Here is a 19874-nt window from a genome sequence, read left to right as displayed (position 1 = left end):
ATTGGCTTTCTCCATCCGTTCATTTCAAAACAGAAAAGCTTTGTTTTGTGCTTGCACCATCTGCAGTGTCTTAACATTACCCAATTTTCAGACAGCTATACTGAAAACAAGAGAAACAGAACCATCATCACCCAACTTCACCATAAGGCCTCCCCCATGCCACACACAACATGGCGGCGGCGGTCGCGTTGTCGCTCCCGTGTTGTATACGTCTACGCTGCCACTCCGCGGCGTTCCATAGCACCGCCCCTACATTTCCTCAAGCTGTCCACAATTGGCGGCCTGCCTTCTGTAGGGTCTTCGCGATTGGTCCTCGGAGCTGTCGTCCCGGGCGACGCCCCGCCCTCCTCGCGAGCGAAGTGAGAACCAGAACGAAAGCAGGGACGTCTCGTAGCCAAGTGATACAGCTGTGAAGTGTTCGGCGGATATCTGCCGGCCCGCTCCCCCCGCTTTTCTAGACGGTTTCGGACCTTCGCTTTCGGGATTTTTCACCCCATGTCCCCGCCGAGCTTCCTCCCGTTGGACGGCGTGAATGAGGCGCCCTTGTTATCATTCAACACCATATGCTGAGAGGAAAAAAAAGCGAGGCGGAAGAAAGAAGGAAGCGACAGCAGAGAAGGAGAAGGGAAGAAATAAAGGGGGCTGTTTGGACCCGGAGGACGAAGCGGCTAGCTGCCCAGGAGCGGCGAGGGCTACCCAACACCCAGCGTGACATCGATAACCGATAGGAGGTAAAACCGAGGATAATCTGCGGCCGGGGATAGCCCCGATAAATCTGCGGGCGTCGAAAAAACGAGACACGGTAGTTTTGCCTGGTGTGAGCGAAAACATTAGACCGGGGGCAACACGGAAGGAAGGAGGAAGAAAAACAAAGGAGACCCCCGCGGTTCAGGTAACGCTGGTTATTAATTGTGTGTTATTATAGAAAACAAACACACACACACACACTGCTCGGTGTCACCGCGAAGCTACGCGTTTTCAGTAAATGTGACCAAACACAAGGCAGATGGAGGAGGACCGTGGGACGCTATCGGGGCTTTTCCTGTGGCTGGGACTCCTCCGGGATGCCGGAGGACCGTCGCGGAGTCCTCTAGTAGGGGGGGGGCATTTATAATCACAAGTGGCTTCAAGGAGTCCACATCATCATCTCTTGTGCTGCCACTTGTTTATGTTTATTATCCCCTTCAGCAGGCAGTTAGAGCTGGAAGCACATGGGCGCAAATTAAAAGAGCCCAACAGGGAGGTGTTTCAGAAAAGCATCCGGCTCAACATGAAACGTGCTTTTATTCAGATATAATGTCAACATGGAACATGTAAACTATCCTTAGAGGTATGAAATCACCAGCAGCTAATCTAAGCCTGTTCTGTTCTGTTTTTTTTTTCTTTTTCTGTTTGTTAATGGTTTCCCTAAATGGTTGAAACCGCTGCCAGGCCTTCCCAGAATGCATTCATTAGTTTTATTTTTATTTTTACCAGAGTAAAAGTCACATGCCTTTCCTCATTTCCACCAGGGCCATTAAAGCTTGTAGCATGAAGGGGGGAAAAAAGGGGGTCTGGGCAACATGCCAGTACATCCTCCTTAGTGAAAACGATCTCCATCGCTCTTGTTTTTTTAATTTATTTTTTGTTCTAGTTGTAGGGTTTGGCTGAAAGGGTTTTTCAATTCAAGAATAGGTCTTGATGCCAAGCTTTATGGCACACGGCGCAGAGGCTGGGATCCAAAGAAAAAACAAAAAAACAAACAAACCCTGCAGCAGCACCAGAGACTCAGGCACGCCCATCTATGGCTAGAACTTAAGCAAACTTGATGTTGAGAAAAGTAAGAGCTGCACGACAGCAGAGGAAAACATGTAATTGCGATACTATTGTTGAATATCGCAATGTCAATATCGGTTATTTTTAAACCCACGTTCCCTGAATTATCTTTGTTTTCTAGAGTCTTGATTTTCCAACCACTGTGTGTGTGTGTGTGTGTGTAAGCATCTTAGTCACTAGAGCCGGTGGACACTAGACCCACCAAATGGTCAGAATACCAATGCGTAGCACCTGAAATCAATTTTTTCTTTAAAAAAAAAAAAAAAAAAAAAAAAGAGTTTCCCCCGATCCGTCGTCTGAGACTTGATAAAGTCTAAAGGGAATCTTTAAAAAAAGCTTTTCATATGGTGATGGTGATATTTAATGTAGATGGGGAGCAAATGTGGACGTGTTCCGCTCCCAGTGATAGTCCATCTGTATGAGAAGGATATTTACAGGCGACGTTGTTTTATGGAGAGATTGATTTGAGGCGTCCCGGTCTAGACGTCCTGCTTTTAGCTGAGCGGAGGCCATTTTTCTTTGGCATCTGGAGTAGAAGAGGTGAGGAAGTTCATTTGTTGTCCAGCGGTGGGGAAATGGCTGTACCAGCAGCAAGGAGCAAAGTTACGACGTAAAGAAACCAGCAATGCTGAAAGAAGTGTGCAGCTGAGTGCGGCGATTTTCTTTTTAAGAAATGTGCAAAACAGGCATATATATTTACGCATAAAAAAACATGCTAGTGTTTATTTGAACTTTAAATATGTTAACGGTCAGCTATTTCACGACAATCATAACTATTTATTACCTTCATATGTTTTTTTTATGTTGAATTTTTCCACGTCTAATACGGTATGTAAGCTTTGCCCCAAAAATCTTCCCATGACAACTTATGACCTTTCAACTCATTTTAAACGCTTTGTGTGTTTAAATGTTTAGTGGTTCCCCTTGCTTTCAGCTTTAAACACCATTCCTACTTTAAGCGTAACGAGACGCTGCTAAATGCGGCTTTTCTCGTCTAAAGGCCCATTCATACCTCACGTAAAAGACGGATACGTGTGAGTGTTTCATACGTTCTAACCATCGATTTCGTCCGTACTTTGACACGAAAATTGGGAGCTTATGCTTACGGACGAAACGGATCAATACGGAGCAATACTACCGGAAACGGTGGGGGCGCTATTGAGTTTGTAGTACAATATGTCAACAAAATCAGGAAGAAGGTTAGAATTCTGGGCTTTAAACAATGGCGGGTTTTGAGGAACGACTTTCGGAGATTGTCCGCAACTACCCACATTTATATGATGTGTCGTGTCCGGGGCACAGGGACAAACAAAAAGTTATGAATAGCTTTCAGGAAATCGGGGAGGCTCTGGCCATGACAGGGGATGTCGTAAAGTCCAAGTGGGCCGCAATTAGGGAGCGCCCAGCACTGCCACCTACAGGAAATAGTGGTTATTGCGCACCTCAACGGATGGAGGTATGAAGGAGTCAACGGATAGAACGTACGGACAGAAATATGGACGTGTAGGCCAAAGACGCTGCTAAATGCGGCTTTTCTCGTCTAAAGGCCCATTCATACCTAACGTAAAAGACGGATACGTGTGGAGTGTTTCAAACGTTCTAACCGTTGATTTCCTCCGTATTTTGACACGAAAATTGGGAGTTTACGATTACGGACGAAACGGAGCAATACTACCGGAAAAGGTGGGGGCGCTATTGAGTTTGTAGTACAAAATGTCAACAAAATCACAAAGAAGGTTATAACTCTGGGCTTTAAACAATGGGGGGATTCGAGGAACAACTTGCGGAGATTGTCCGCAACTACCCACACATATGATGTGTCGTGTCCGGGGCACAGGGACAAACAAAAAGTTTACTTACGGAGCAAATTCAACAAAATCACGTCTTGGACCGTCGCCATGTTTGATCAATGACGAATTATTGATGCCCAGCACTGCCACCTAGAGGAAATATTGGTTATTGCGCACCTCAATGGACGGAGGTATGAAGGAGTCAACAGATAGAACGTACGGACAGAAATACGGACGTGTAGGCCAAACGTAGGATATGAATGGGTCTTAAGTGGAGCTTCTGCAACACTTTTTTATTTTTATTTTTTTGCAAACGACACCTTCCTGACGCCACTTGTTTAACAACAAGTAAACTAATGAATCATCTCAACGTGGAGAAGTCCCTGCTTTTTCAGATAGGGCGACCTTTTTAAGAGCAGTTCTGAGCAGTCTTGACACCAGGATCATAAATTCTGCACGTCTCCGTCCCTGGAGCCCGTGTGGACCCGGCTCTGTCCAAGTCACCGCCGTGGGGTGGACTCTGTTCAGGGGACGAGCCCGGTCCGGGCTTTAGCCTTTTGAAACAAGTTTTATTTTAATTATTTTTTTGCAGCTGTGTTCGTGTTAACCGTTCCCCCCCTTTTTTTTTTCCAGGATGAACCACCTAACCTTCAGCGAGCTATGCTGCCTGTTCTGCTGCCCGCCGTGCCCCAGCAAGATCGCCTCCAAGCTGGCCTTCCTCCCCCCGGAGCCCACCTACAGCCTCATGTGTGACGAGAGCGGCGGCAGATGGACGCTGCACCTGACGGAGCGCGCCGACTGGCAGTACTCGGTGCGGGAGAGGGACGCCATCGAGTGCTTCATGACGCGCACCTCCCGGGGCAACCGCATCGCCTGCATGTTCGTGCGCTGCTCGCCCAACGCCCGCTACACGCTGCTCTTCTCCCACGGCAACGCGGTGGACCTGGGCCAGATGAGCAGCTTCTACATCGGCCTGGGCTCGCGGATCAACTGCAACGTCTTCTCCTACGACTACTCGGGGTACGGCGCCAGCTCGGGGAAACCCTCGGAGAAGAACCTGTACGCGGACGTGGAGGCTGCGTGGCACGCGCTGCGGTCCCGGTAAGGATGGAGATGAGATGAGTGGATGGAGGAGGTCCTGAAAAAGGAGGAGCGGATACTTTGTTTAGACGTTGACTTGTTGCTTTCGTTTGCCACCGAAGCACACGAGTGGCAAAATGGCTCCAGTGTCCTAAGTAGACGTACTCATGAAACGGTCCTTTTTTTTTTATTGTTAGTAACTTGATTAAAAAATACGTTGCAACAAAACTGTGGGTGGAAAAGGAAGTGGCAGAGACGGTTGAAAGCAGATATTTACCCAGGTGCTGAAAAAATAGAACAAATTTTCTTTGTCTGACAGTAAAAGGAACATGTCATGCAAAACTCGTGAGTAAGCACTCAGAAAGCCACGGCGCCTTTTGTCTGGGCTTCCCCCGACTGTTTGAAGGCGTCGCAAGCACGGCGCACTGCAAAAATGGAACTTAAAATAAGAACATCTTCCTTTTTAAATGAGGGTATTTTTCCTTGATTTGACCAGGTATATCAGACTATTTGCCAGTGGAATAAGATTTTTGCACCTAAAATAGGAACAACTCATCTCCATCAGCTTATTTCAAGTGCAGGATGTCTAATTATCTTATTTTAGGGGTCTAAATACTCATTCCATTGGCAAATAATCTTATATACCTGCTCACATCAAGGACAAATACACTAACTTTAAGAACATTTTACTTATTTTTAGATCCGTTTTTGCAGTGCGTATGTAAACTTCTGACTTTGGAGAAACGGATCTCCCCTTACTCTCAAGTTTAGCGAATGGAAGTCGGACCCAAAACAATTAAAACTTTGTTTGATTTTAAAGTCTGTGCTGGAAAATAAGGTCCTGCGTCATTTAGACAACAAATGTAAATGTCTGGTTATGGTTCCATGGAAAGAAACCCAGCTGTAATGCGGCTTCTGGTCACTAAGTTCCCCATGTATAAACACCCTGTAAACAGATACAATGATGATGATAATGATGATGATGATGATGATAATAATAATAATAATAATAATAATAATAATAATAATAATAATAATAATAATAATAATAATAATAATAATAATAATAATGATAGACCTAGCCTAATAATATTAACATTAACAACAATAGTAGCAGTTCTTTGTTATCGTGGCAATTGGCAGCTGTGCGTTGGAAGCGAGAGAGACACGGTGGCCAATAACGTTGTGTTGTTGGCTGAAAATGTCAAATGCAAACTCGGGGAGATTTTGGATGACATTAGAGGGAGGAGAGTGAAAAGAGGCTGACGTGACACAAGCTCAGCAGGAAGATGTGGGAGACCTCCTTCTCCTTCATGATGTAAAAAAGAAAACAAGAAGGCAGGGAGGAGGAGCCGGACGGATGCGTGCCGAAGGAGCCGAGCGGAGGAAGGATTAGTCAAGTCACGCTGATAGCTCCCGTCGTGGAGGTGACGAGCCGTTGTTTCTTCTTTTTTTTGTTGTGTGTGTGTGTGTGTGTGTGTGTGTGTGTGTGTGTGTGTGTGTGTGTGTGTGTGTGTGTGTGTGGCGATAGCGAAGACGCTCCTGTGGGCGGTTAATGAGGAGTGTGGTTCCTGGGAGGCGGCGTGTAGGTGGGAGTGGGCGTTCTGCTTCATCTCTGTAGGCACCGGGTGGACTCTTGATTTCACCGGTTGTCGTTTAGCCTCAGCTGATGGGAAGTGCCTTTACTCATCCTGAGTAATCGCTGATAACCATGATGCATAATCCCGCGTGATAAACTTCTTATCTCTTTGTTGGCGTACAGAACCAGGACTTTGATTCTGAGTTCTGCCATCATGGTCACCAGAACCCTCACACCCTGCGATCTGCAGAACATGCATCTGTGTGATGAACCTTTAGCTGTGCTGCCCTCTTCTTTGCCTCCTCCTTCACCGTTTTTAAAATGAATTTAGTTGCTGTTTCCGCGGTGTTGAATTTAATCGGGCAGGAACTGCTCTGTCTCGAATGATAATGGGAAGTTTTGCATATTTCTGCAGCTTTGTGATGAATGGAAAGCAGGAAATGTAAATGGTGAGAAAGGTCACGGCCCGGTGCCTCAAGTGTTCAGAACTTTTCCACATTTGTCTTCTCGCTACTACAAGCATCTATTTTAAAATCTATATATATTTGTTTCTATTATTTATGGTGATCGGATAGCGGAAAGTGGAGCATAACTGTTGTTTTAATTTTTCTTTTTTTTAGAAATAAAAAGTGCTGAAACGGTCAAGCATCTCGTATTCTGCCCCGATGAGTCAGTAGTTTGTTTTTCGCTGCATTTGGATCTTCAAGCCTTTTGGTTTATGTCCTAAAAGCCATCTGGATACACCGAGCTCAATGAGTTTCGATCCAGAGTTTGTCTGAAAGTCGATTTAGGAGCATTGCCACAGAATCTCAATAGGATAGATGTCTGGACTTTGACTAGGCCACTCTCACGTATGGATAAGCTTTAAACCAAATCTGGCCTGATGTCTATTGGAGCCTTGAACGGGTTCTCCATCAGGATTGCCCTGTTTTACCACCGTCACCATCCATAAACGTCTTCTCGGGTTCAGTAAACCTGGTTTATCACGAGCGGGACCAGATTTGGCTGCGTAACCCGGCTGCGGGTCCTTCTCTCTGATAAGGCTTTTCTGCACGTAAGCTACATTCATCCGTTTGTTTGACCTCGGGTCGCTCACTTCCTCCCATCCACGTCTGAGGATGTCTGCTTTTTGTCTCGAGTCCTCTCGTCATCTCCTTCCTTTGTGCTCTGTAAAAGTGCTGATGGGCCACGCTTTACGCCTCGGGGACCGGCTCGCGATGGGAAGCCCCGCGCCGCAGCGGCACAAACGCTACCACACGGACAGGTTGGGCTCGGACGGCTCGTTGGATGCCGGTTGCCTCTGATGCGATAAATGAGCAGATCTCTGACGAGTTAATCAGGAGCTTGGATGGTCAGCAACATTTCTGGATGCTTAATGACATCTGCAACGGTCCACAAGCTCCGTGGCAGAAAGAACTTCTTCTTTCATCGATTCTGGCATCAAGCCACGGAGACGTGGGCAGACGCGTTTACCATAAAGGGGAAGGTAACATTTCCACACACCTGACAGAACAGGATATGGAGCGGGTGGGTGGGGGGGGGGTATTCTGTGTGTGTGATGCTTTTGTTTTCCCAGTGGCGTAATGATCCTTGTCTGCGTAATGATCAACCCTTTTAAGCACTGGCGGTCCTCCTGTGGACCACAAGCCGGTCCAGAGCGTGGGGGTGGGGGGCTAAAGGGAGGGGGGGGAGGGGTGATTTATGAGCTGGGTTGGTGGCTGGACCCTCCAGCAACAACACGTTGGCTGTTTCTTGTCTGCGTGACGTTTGTCTGTAGCTTCCAGCAGCGGTTTTTCTCGGGACCAGATGACTGTTCCTCTGCAAATAAAGAGCTCTGCCTCAGGAAGCTAGCGAGTTAAATAGGAAACCGGATCACAGACGGGCCTCTGGTTGAAGAAGAACCGGCTTTTCTGGCGGCCTCAATGTCTTCGCGTGCACTGAGTCATTCGGATTCCCCTCCTTTAACTTCCGACTCCCTACAGGCGTTTTTTCGGCTGTGAAAGCCTCGCTGCGATGAATGCCCGTGGCGTTCCTCTGCTTCACCTGGAACCCACGCAGATGACGTGGCCTGCAGAGAGGAACCAGAGGGTTTGGCTAAAAGCCAATTAGAACCGTCCAGCGCTTACTGCAGGATCCAACGTCTGTGTCGAATCAAAGGGAGACCGTATCAAGCCTGAAGTCTACGATTTGATGTCGGGTGACGACAAGATGTTACTCATTCCAGGAAGAAAGATCTTGAAGATGGGATGGAACAGGGACATGGGCTGTTCCTGGAGAAGCTGAGGCGGCAGCGCCTTCTGCGTGTCCCATGCCTTGTAGTCCCGTGGTTAGGGTTTGCATTAGGGTGCGATGCCCCCTGGGTTTCAGTGGTAAAATAATCTAAATGAGGTTAAGACGACTGAAGGCATTTTATCTTCATGGCCGCCCTGCTCCCACAGCTTTCATCCGGTTAGGTTTCTGCTCAGACCACGTTTCCATCAACACATCTTCCAGATTCAGTTCGATGTTATTAACCGATACAAAGAGCATAAATACAAACCTTTCATGATAATTCATTCTCCTTAAAGTCGCAAAATCATGATGTACTATTACTCAGTGTTGCCATTTTAAAGTCAGTTTCTTTTTTTTCTTTTTTAAAGATATCCAACAAAGCAGCCGACCAAATTAAGTTCATGTAAACTTTGTGGCCTCCGTCACTCAGCAGCTCTCACTGCCTCGTCTACATCAGTGTCATATTTTAAAGTGACATATATTCTACGGTTGTGCGCGCTCAGTTATACTTTTAGGAGTTTTCCATTGCAGTGTTTCCAGACTAGCCGGGCCTGGTGTTAACTGGCACCAGGTTGTGCGGTGCATGGATCAATCTCACCATCCCTGTGAAACAGAGTCGGAGACGGCGAGCGGTCTGGTTGAGCTTTCCTCCGCCCCGTTCATTCAACCATCTCTGGCAGCGCTAGCATTGTCTGAGCTCTATGCAGAGTATTCACTAACTTAGACGTGAAGATTAGCGGCCATTAGGCATTTTAATGTAAAAGCTGCCTGCTTTTATTTATTTATTTGTGATATTTGGCTTTAAAACCAGGATCAAAAGCAAGGCTAACTCAGGGGTTTTTTTATGCCGCTTTAGAGCCAAGCCTCATCAAATCAACAGAAGCTCCGGCTTTCAATGAGTTCCAGCTCTGTTGTTATTATGGCCTAAAATAAACGGAGTAGTTTTCTGAAGATTTTTTTTTTTTATTTACCTGAAATGCCGACTGACAGGTTCAGTAAAAATCCCCCAGATTCTATGATTTTTGTCAATGACTTAACAAAAAGTCTGTGGATAATCCTGTGTAATCTTTGCACACTGCTTCTACTTTTCTAACCGGGGTGTGTTCCTGTGTGCCACACATTTTCTAAGTTTGGTCAAAGTGAAAGCAAACCTAATTTAATTTTTTTTAATGTTTTTTTTACTTGCCATGTTTGTCATCTTGAGGAAGTTGTAAAAGTGACTGCCTCTGCAGTAGAAATGGGCTCTAACTCAGCTGTTTAACTATAGCGAATCTGGATAAGTATGGGAAAAATGTGAGTTTCAAGACTTCAGTCCTTTATTCCATTAATTAAAAGACAAAATGAAAACATTTGGGCATAAACCTTATAGTGATTTATATTTACCTGTGATTACCACGTCTAAAGCGTTTGCCGGATTCGTTTTGCTTTTCACATCAGAAACTGGAACCGTAGGAAGCGTTAAACAAGGTCTGGTCTGGACAGCAAACAAAGCATAGACACATTTGGAAGCTTTACAGACAAAGTAAAACCATCACAGATCGCATAAAGAAGCTGTTTTACTGTAAATATTCTGAAATAAATCTAATTTAAGGACCAAGAGCTAGATACAAAAAAAACAATGACTTCACTGCTGTGTTGCTTCCTTATTCATGGAGGATGATGTTAATATAACTTAAGGAGGGGAAAGGTTTGGACTGAGGGGAACCCTGTAGACCCCCCCCCTCTTTTTCCACATCACTCCACCTCTCCTCGCCCAGCGTGGAGCAGAACGAACGCCGCCCATACAAGCGTGTCGACACTCTGCCAGGTGACAGCTGAGCACCCGTCACTTTGACGAGGCCTTCGTCGGCTCAGCAGCGCCGGAGGCGACGATACGGGCGGCCGTGGCACTCCCTTCACCTGAGCAGGAGGCGCGTGGGAGCCGCTCTCTCCGTGGGAGGCGGCCGGCCCGCTTTGCCGCGCTGAGGGCGACACATTATGAAAGTACGGGCCGGCTCAGCGCTCCTCGTCACGCCTCAGGGATTATTTAGTTTAATACCACTTTTGTTTTTCTTTGTAAATTCGCACCGTCATTGCTCTTTTTACCCCAGTGTGTTTTTTCTTTGTTTAAATTTTTATTGTTTTTTTTTTTTTATTTAAAAGCTTATTTGGAAGCTGGCGCTAATCTTTCCCCGTGAAGACGCAAACGTTTGACTCTCCCGGCGTGTCCTTTCCCAACTCTGAACGCCTCTCTGTGTGTGTGTTTGCAGCATTTTTCTCTCCCCTCTGTGGAGGAGGCGGACCAGCAGTCAATCCTGCTCGTCTAATATTGAGCGGTAACCTGGCAACAGATTTGCAATAAGCTTTCAGACCGAGCCTCTCCTCTCTGCCGAGGCCTGCGAAAACAAACGGGGAAAACTGGTTTCCTGGTCAATAAGCCCATCGACCCTGCTGGAAGCGCCGTCCCATCTCTTCAGGCGTTTCCGGCGCTGCGGAGGAATTTTCTAACCTGCCCTTGCGAGGTGGCGGCTTGATATTTATAGGAGGGTTTCACCTTTCTGACCTGAACACAGAAAAAAAAACCCAAGCAAACAAACACATTTGTCGCCGTGCCAATCTCCAGGGTGGAGTTGAGTTGCTCACCTGACTAAACACACAACAGTGTGTCATCGTTCTGTACTTTGCTGCTGACGCTCGTTCAGGAAGCGCACGTATCAGCGAACACAAGCAAACCTCTTGAGTTGAAAGCTTTCGGTTCATCAAGCATTTCCATGAACCCCCCCCCCCCCCCCCCTCCCTGCTGTATCACAGATGGTGTGCTACAGCGGGAAGAAAACATAAAAACCCTGCTACATATGTTCCAGACTCTTACAGCGTTCATGGGTCCCGGAGCGCTGCGGAGGAATTCAGAGGCCGTCTCAGTCTTCAGGGAGCACGAGGTGGGCAGTCAAAGAGGCAGCGTGATCCAGGGGAGAGCGATGAGGGAGGATGGGATGCGTAAAAGATCGCATTTGTGTCAGGAGACTGAATCGATGAAGGTTTTTTTTTTTTTTTTTTAGGGGTGGGGGGGAGGGGTTGTAACCAGGAAGCCTGGCTGGCTCTGGCCTGTGGAGATCCATTTAAGCTGAAACGCGACAGAGTAAATTGTGGACTGCACACACCAGCGCGTCTGTGATTAGAGGTGTCCCCCCCACTCCCCCCCCCCCCCCCCCCCCACCTCCTGAGCGCTCGAGCACAATCCAAGACAGCAGAGTGGTGCGCCTGTCACCAAGTGTCCCTCCTCTGCGCCTGATAATGACATTGCTCGTTAAATTTGAAGATGGAAACCTAAGGCGGCTGGGAACAGACGTCCTGACTTTATTGTCCTCTGTCCTCTTCAGACGGTGCAGATGGATCCGCTTTATCGATGTAAATGTCACAAAGTTGTGGCGTGTCCACGGTATTTGTTATTAGACAAGCTAGCTTATAGTGGTTTAGAAGGTAAGATATAAGTGGCACACATGTAAAGCTTTACTAAATGGTAAAAGAAGCCCTGATGGACCATGACCTTCATTAGTTTAGGGGGTTTTAATGATTCATGTCAACTGTTTTTTTTATTGGGTGCGAATTATCACACAAAAACAACTTTAATTACTTTTCTTTTTAATGCAAGGTTGACTTTCTTTATCTAATCCACATGGTCAAAGTTAACAATGCCGCCTTAAAGGCCCCAAATGACCCCGACGTTCCTGCCCAGAGAGATCTTGGGACTTTCTGACGTTGGATGGTAAAACTCCAGTGTTGCTCACTGCAAAAAGGGAACTCAACGTAGGTACAATTTTCTTGAAATTAGTGTATTTTTCCTTGATTTGAGCAGATAAATAAGATGATTTGCCAATGGAATAAGATTTTTGCACTTGAAATAATATAATGATGAATTGTTCTTTTAAGTGCAATTATCTTATTTTAGGGGTAAAAATACTCATTGCATTGACAAATGGTCTTATTTAGCTGTTCAAATCAAGGCAAAATGCACTAATTTCAAGAAAATTGCACTTTTAGTTCCCTTTTTGCAGTGCTGCACTGTGGCACAATCGTTAGAAACTTCTGCCTTGCAGCAAGAGGCCCTGGGTGCAAATCTGGCCTGGTCGGCGTCTTTCTGCATGGAGTTTGCACGTTCTCCTTGTACGTACGTGGGTTCCTCCTATAATCCAAAAACACTATTGGGTTAATTGTTCTCTCTGAATTACACCCAGATGTGAGTGTGTGTGCATGATTGTTTGTCCTGTGTGTCTCTGTGTTGCCCTGGGATGGACTGGTGACCTGTCCAGTGCAATCCTGCACTGATGAGCGGGTAAAGATAATGGATGCTACTCTAATAGTGCGCCATTAAAGAAAAGGTTACATTTATTTTCTATAGATTCAGTTTTGAGGAGCATTTAAATATTCATATCCATCCATTATCTAACATGTCTATCCCTCATGGGGTCACAAGGGGTGCTGGTGCCTATCTCCAGCTGTCAATGGGCCGGTCTATCGCAGATATTGAATCTCTGTTTAATTATAATGTTACCATTTAGGTGTTGAATTATTAAGCACTGAGTTTAACAGCCTAGGGTTACTTAATGGTTAGTTTTCCATTTTCATCATTTTTCAATAACTTTCTATGTTCATTCAGTCCTTCGGATTTCAAGCTTCACATTTTATCAAACTTTTCCAAGAAGAGCCTGAACAAAAAATGACGTTCCTTTCACAGTTTTCTGCTTTCACAAAAAAAAAATTCATCCATTTGTGGCAAAACAAAAATGAAACTACAGAAGTCGATGTGATTATTTCCCACAAAGGAAAGTGTAATTTATATACATGTGTATATATAAGTGTTGCTATATCAGGGGTTATCAAAGTGGGGGATGGTTTGATGCTGATGTGGTTTCTTGCACTTTTTTTGGAAGAGTTCTGATAAAAACACATCTTTAGTCTCGTAATTTTAAGACTTTATCCTTGTAGTTGTACGATTTTGTTCTTTTAATATCATGACTTTACTCTCATAATTTCCATAAAAAAAAAAAGGGAAAAATCTTCCCGCCATAACGGGGGCACGGGTCTCCGGCGCTGTTATTTTGGGAAAAGTTTGGGACGCCCTGCACATATTATCCAGGATGCGGTATTTTAGATAAGCGAGACGTGAGCCAACCCTTCGGTGTGTTCCTCAGCAGCTGCAGCAAGCCTTTCCAGTGCCGTGCCAGTATTCTCACCACTATTTATACCCTGATGAGCAGCTGACGTGGACCGTAAAGACCTCACATGTTCACGCTGATGACTGTCTGCACGCCACGCCACGACTCTTCAGCTTCTCGCTCTTTACAGTAGCGGCCACCACAGTAGCTGGACCTGTAATCTGGCCTCGCTCTTTCCCTGTACCCATCATTGGGAATTACAGCAGACTTGAGCCGGCGATGCGATGTTGGAGGCGCTGTGTTTAACGACCGGGCGGAGCTGGGGTTTGTTCTGGCCGTGTTTCACTGTTTACTTTGTGTTATTCGGCCACGCAGCGGCGGAGACAGCGATGCAGTGTTCCCAAAGTAGGTCCCAGCCTGTCAGCTGACTGCGTGCGAGCCTCAGTGGGTCACGTTAGCCATAATCAGCTGTGGAATGTCTTCTCTTCCTCCTTTTATTTATTTATTTCTTTTCATTTTACTCCCCCCCTCCGCCTCCTTCAAACTAGGAATCAGCGTCGTTCCTCTTTTTCTCTTTTTTCCCCCTCCTTCTTCTCATTTTTCTCTCTGAGCTCAGTCACAAGACTGCAGGGATGGTGTAGAAGCAGCGCTGCATCACATAGCTGGGTGCCGGTGATGGGGAAAAAAAACAACTTCCATTCAGATTGGACTGAAATGCAGCTGGCTCTTGATCAAAAGTGCCGTAGAGGGTGGGGGAGGAAACAAGTACCAGTCACAAAGTCATACAGATGGAGAAAATTAAACCTTCAAATGAAAAGATCAAATCAATGAAAGCAATCGGAGCAAGGAGCAAAAAAAACAAAAAACAGTTTTTAGGGGAAAAAGGGGAGGAGGGGGACTGTCCAATGGAAAATAAAATAAATAAGTAAATGCAGTGAAAGCTAAACAGAGAAATTCTGGCCGTTGAACAAACAATGCACCATATTAACAAGATGGGTTATTTTCATTGTGTGATTTCCTGTGTGTTGATCAGCTTTTTTTTTTTTTTCCACCGTTGACTAATGGCCTCACTGGAAGCGCGCCAGCGTCTCCTCCAGGAACACAGACATCGTCCCCTCTCGCCTGGGCACCTTGTGCTGAACGGACGGTCCGCTTACGTTTGTTTTTGCTTGCATTGTGTTTTAAAGGTACGGCATCCGTCCGGAGAGCGTGATCATCTACGGCCAGAGCATTGGCACGGTGCCCTCTGTGGACCTCGCCTCGCGCTACGAGAGTGCCGCAGTCATCCTCCACTCCCCGCTCACCTCTGGCATGAGAGTGGCCTTCCCCGACACCAAGAAGACCTACTGCTTTGACGCCTTTCCAAAGTGAGTGCTCTCTGGGGACGGGCGACGTGTGTCTAAATGAATCTGCATGTCTGATTTATGACAACAGGAGTGTGCCTCCTCCGCTAAGCGTTCAAAGTCAGTGGACTGAAGTCATTTACAGCCCATCAGCTTTAGAGTAACAAGAAAATGTTACCAACTGCGCCATCTGCTGGACAGTTAGTAAAATGCAACGCCTGGTGGATGTCCTCATATCGCTTTGACTTTTTCACATTGCAACCACCTACTTTATTTAATTAATTAAGATTTTCTAAATGTTTTTACAAACACATATCTGAAAAGTGGGGCATGTCTTATATTCTGCCTCACTGAACCAGTATGTTGTAGAATCACCTTCAGCTTTTATCTCTTCAAGAGGCAGCACAGTCGTGGACTTTTGCTAGTAATATTTGAGCTGTAGACTTATATTCCCACCTGAGCTGGGGATGTATGCAGCTCCTCCAGAGCTCTCCTTGCCCAGCCTGCCTGTTCAGGTGGACAGCCATGTCTTGGTAAGGTTCAGATCATGGATTGAAAAGCCTCAAAGCTTGGGGATGTTGTTTTATGAGCTAACTCCGCTTTATGCTTCTCCAGAGCGTCATCCCGGACCCGTCTGCTGTGCTCGCTGGCCTTCATGGCTCTATTTATCCACCAACAAACAAACCTCTGAAGCCTTCACCCAGCAGCTGGGTTTATACTGGCATTAAATTACACCCAGATGGACCCTGTTGACTAATGGGCTCCATCTGGGCTCAAGGCAACTGGTTGATCTTTATTTATTTAGCAAGATCGAAGTGACGGAGAATTAAAAAGTACATGCTCCACATTCTTTTTAGATTTAGATTTGTTAAAAAAGAAAAAAAAAAAAAGAAAAATATGTATTGTTAAACCCTTTGACAATTATGTGTTTGCTTTTTGGTCCATGGCATAAAATCCCAACAGAATAAGTGGAAATGTGCGCTTGCAATGTGACAAAATGTCGCGTAATGCTCTGTCGCTCTGCTCAGCTCCACAGCCGTTCAGTCAATTTTCTGCTCTTCATTTCCCCTAATTTGTGTCCTTTTTTCGTTTCTTCCTTGTTCTCGCCTCCCTCAAAGCATCGACAAGATTTCCAAGGTGACGTCGCCGGTCCTCCTGATCCACGGTACCGAGGACGAGGTCATCGACTTCTCCCACGGCCTGGCGCTGTACGAGCGCTGCCAGCGCCCCGTGGAGCCTCTCTGGGTGGAGGGGGCCGGGCACAACGACGTGGAGCTGTACGGACAGTACCTGGAGAGGCTCAAACAGTTTGTCGCACATGAGCTGGTCAACTTATAGAGAGGTGGGGGCTGAGGGGGGGGCTGAGAGAAGAGAGCTGCTCTTAAAGACGCCCAGAGTTATCGCCTCTGCGTGAATTACTAAAGGCAGAATGGGCGTCTATCTTGAACTGCCTTCAAGGTGATCCTTCAACCTCACTCAGTTAACCCCCCCCCCCCCCCCCTCCTCGTTTGGCTCTCCGCCTTGTCTCGTTCCCTTTTTTTTCCCCCACTGGAAACCTCACCTCAGTTCAGACCGTTGCTTTTAGACCCCCTGATGTTGGACGCTGCAGATTGTGACTACGGTAGAAAAAGGGGAATGTGCGAGGACAACATTGGAGTGAGTGCAGTAACTACAGAGCAATTAAGTGTCATATTATTTCCATTTTCCTGCCTTATGAGAGACGGTCCGTGGCTCTTAATGGAGACCTTCGTTCCAGGAAATGGCCTTTCTACAGACCAATCAGTCCAAATCAGCTGAACTCAACGCCATCCTACGCGCTGCGTCTGGTTATCGGTTCCATCTCCTCCTCCAAACGCGTGGGATCTGCTGCATATTGTCAACGAAGAGCTAAACAAGGCAAATGAACACTTTACCCATTCGTGCCAGTTTTGTTTTAATATATTGCGGATGCTTGTGTACATAACGAAGAGAACACGTTAACATCGTCTCTGTTTAATGTAAATGGTACAGCTTGATTATGAGTCCTCAAAGCAAGGGGACGGGTGTAGGGTTTGGCTGATAAATGCTCCAGAGCAGGCTCTTTCCAACCACTTGCCTAGATTTGGTGCTCTAAGGCACGCGTCCTCCCACTGCCGCTCATGAAGGCGTTTTCAGGACATGTTTGGCACATCTATGGAGAAAATTCTGACCTTTTGGAAATACTGATTCACTTATATATATATAAAGAGGATTATAAATCCCAGTTTTGTACAATTTCTGCCTCTGGGTCTCAGTATATCAAATGAAATTATTATGTGTACTCTGTAACTGGGTGAGTTTATACTTCTCTTCTTTTTCTCCCACTAATATATACAGAAGCAAAACTACTGGGGCGGCTGCTGTCAATTCTTCAAGACCACTATTGCCAATCGGGATGAGTTACGATCGCTGCTAGTTTTTATCCGTTGTTCAGTTCAGGAAGTTAGCTAAAAATCTTACAATGGGTTATCTGGGGTAACCGTGTTATCTTTTTCCTCCAGTATGCATACGCCGGGGCAGTTCCACTCCGAGCAGGAGACAATGAGCTACGTCAGAGTGGTCAGTTCAGCATCAAAAGACTTCATCATGGCCACAAAAGAAAACGCCGTGCATTTGTCTTAATCTTATCGTTCTTCACCATAATATTTCCGAAATCCTTGTTTCGTTTGCCCTTTAATTCTGCGGAAAAAGAGAGAGCGAGCTCGGTCGTGTAGCCAAACCCATAAAATGGAAATGTCAAATTGCCGCTGTGTGCCATGAACAGCGTTTACTTTTTTTTTTTTTTTTTTTTTCTCTCGCTGGCATGCTGACATTCAGTTGCAGAAGAAATGTCACTTTCCTTGTGGTTATTTTTACTCTTGGACACTTGAACAGTTTTCTTTTCTTTTTTTTTGAGTCACTGTTGACGAGCCAATCGGTGCTACTGGAAGACTGGCCTCCTGCTGAAAAAAGAGCAGAAACAACTCGCTGGTTGTCAGACTGACCAAGATCCACAGGATTGGAGACTAATTATTTTTATGTGCTCACACGTTAACTTTTTTCTTTTTTTTTCTCTTTTTTTTTATTGTATTTTCTTTTGATCTATAGATTTTTGCTTTAACGGTAATATGCTCAGAGCATATATTTATGGTTTTACTTTTTTTTTTTTTTTTTTTTTCCACAGGCTTTTGTTTGATTGTGTCATTCCTTCAGGCAGCCTTTTGTACTCGCCACCCTGATGGGTCTGATCTGATTTGATTTAGTTTGTATAGCATATTTCAATGCAAAGCAACTATGTATTAACATTTAATATAGTAATTCTAACACGGATAATGAGAGATAATAAAATTGTATGTGGAAAAAAGGATCTAATTTGTGTCTTATTTTAATTTATAGCAGGATCAGTTTATGTGTATCTTCTTTAATTATAAAGAGCCTCACATCAGGCGCTATCCATTTGGAATAGTGAATTGTGTGGCACCCAGGTCTGCTTGGCAAGAAAATAAAGTGGCTTACAAAAGTATTCACACCCCTTGAACTTTTCCACATGTTAATTACAACCACAAATATAAATATATTTTTCTTTGATTTTTTTTTTGTGAAAGGCCAACACAAAGGGGTATACAATTGTGAAATAGAAATTATATGATTTCATTTTTTACAAATGGAAAACTGAAAGGACCATTGTGCAAAAGTATTCAGCCCCTCTGAGTCAGTACTTTGTGGAACCAACTTTCGCTGCAATTACAGCAGCAGTTCTTTTATAGTATCTCTCTAGCAGCTAAGTGAAGATTTTGCCCATTCTTCTTTGCCTAACAGCTCAAACTCAGTTAGATTAGATGGAGAAGGTTTTGTGAACAGCAGTTTTCGGATCTTGCCACACATTCTCAATCGGGTTTGGGTCTGGACTTTGACTTGGCCATTAAATATGTTTTGTTTTAAAGCCAGTCCATTGTAGCCCTGGCTTTATCTTTAGGGTCGTCGTCCTGCTGGAAGGTGAACCTCTGCCCCACTATCATGTCTTTTGCAGACTCCAACGGGTTTTCTTCCATTATTCCATCAACTCTGACCATCTTCCCTGCTGAAGAGAAGCACCTCCTCAGCATGATGCTACCACCACCATATCTGACAGTGGGGATGGTGTGTTCAGGGTGATGTGTAGTGTTAGTTCTCCGCCACACATAGCGTTTTGCATTTTGGCCAAAAAGTTAAATTTTGGTCTCGGCTGACTGAATCACCTTCTTCCACTTGTTGGCTGTGTCACCAACATGGCTTCTGGCAAACTACAAACGGGACTTCTAATGGTTTTCTTTTAACAATGGCTTTCTTCTTGCCACTCTTCCATAGAGACCACATTTGTGCCTGACTAATAGTTCTCCTGAGAACAGATTCCCCCACCTGAGCTGTGGATCTCTGCAGTCTGTCCAGAGTCACCTCTTGGCTGCCTCTCTGATCAGTGCTCTCCTTGTTCAGCCTGTAAGTTTAGGTGGACGGTTTTGTCTAGGTAGGTTTCCAGTTGTGCCGTACTCTTTCCATTCCGAGATGATGAACAGAGCTCGGTGAGATGTTCAAAACTTTGGAAATCTTTTTATAGCCTAAGCCTGCTTTAAACTTCTCCACAACTTTATCCCTGACTTGTCTTGTGTGTTCCCTGGACTTCATGATGCTGTTTGCAAACCCAATATTCTCTAAACCAACCTGTGAGGCCGTCACAGAGCAGGCTGTCTTTGTACTGAGATCAGATTATGGTGGACTCTATTCAATCATTAGCAATCACCAGGCAACTTGTGAAGGCAATTGGTTACACAGAAAAACGGAGGCTGAAAACTTTTACACACTTCACTTACATTTTTTTTAAAATCAT

General features: G+C 45.4%; 1 protein-coding gene across 2 annotated transcripts; it reads left to right on the top strand.

Annotated features, from left to right (window-relative positions):
* Positions 1–304: 304 nt before the first annotated feature.
* abhd17b (abhydrolase domain containing 17B, depalmitoylase) lies at positions 305–18377 on the top strand. 2 transcript variants are annotated; one of them, XM_012863341.3, is made up of 4 exons: positions 305–731; positions 4239–4706; positions 14858–15037; positions 16132–18377. In XM_012863341.3, exons 2-4 carry the CDS (start codon positions 4240–4242, stop codon positions 16349–16351), a joined length of 867 nt encoding a protein of 288 aa, XP_012718795.2. In that variant the 5' UTR covers positions 305–731; position 4239; the 3' UTR covers positions 16352–18377. The 2 variants fall into 2 exon arrangements, with proteins under 2 accessions (XP_012718795.2, XP_012718794.2); XM_012863340.3 differs by having other exon boundaries at positions 306–892.
* The last annotated feature ends 1497 nt before the right edge of the window (positions 18378–19874 follow it).

The sequence above is a fragment of the Fundulus heteroclitus genome, chromosome 12, assembly GCF_011125445.2.
Source record: "Fundulus heteroclitus isolate FHET01 chromosome 12, MU-UCD_Fhet_4.1, whole genome shotgun sequence".
Lineage (NCBI taxonomy): Eukaryota > Metazoa > Chordata > Actinopteri > Cyprinodontiformes > Fundulidae > Fundulus > Fundulus heteroclitus.
Note: the sequence above shows the minus strand (reverse complement) of the source record. Positions and strands in the feature narration are given on the sequence as shown.

What these genes read in the sequence shown, in the direction of transcription:
- abhd17b (XM_012863341.3), top strand. Translation starts at nt 4,240, where the DNA reads ATGAACCACCTAACCTTCAGCGAGCTATGCTGCCTGTTCTGCTGCCCG. An exon ending in TGGCACGCGCTGCGGTCCCG is followed by an intron (nt 4,707 to 14,857) that starts GTAAGGATGGAG and finishes TGTGTTTTAAAG; the next exon opens with GTACGGCATCCGTCCGGAGA. An exon ending in TGCTTTGACGCCTTTCCAAA is followed by an intron (nt 15,038 to 16,131) that starts GTGAGTGCTCTC and finishes CCTCCCTCAAAG; the next exon opens with CATCGACAAGATTTCCAAGG.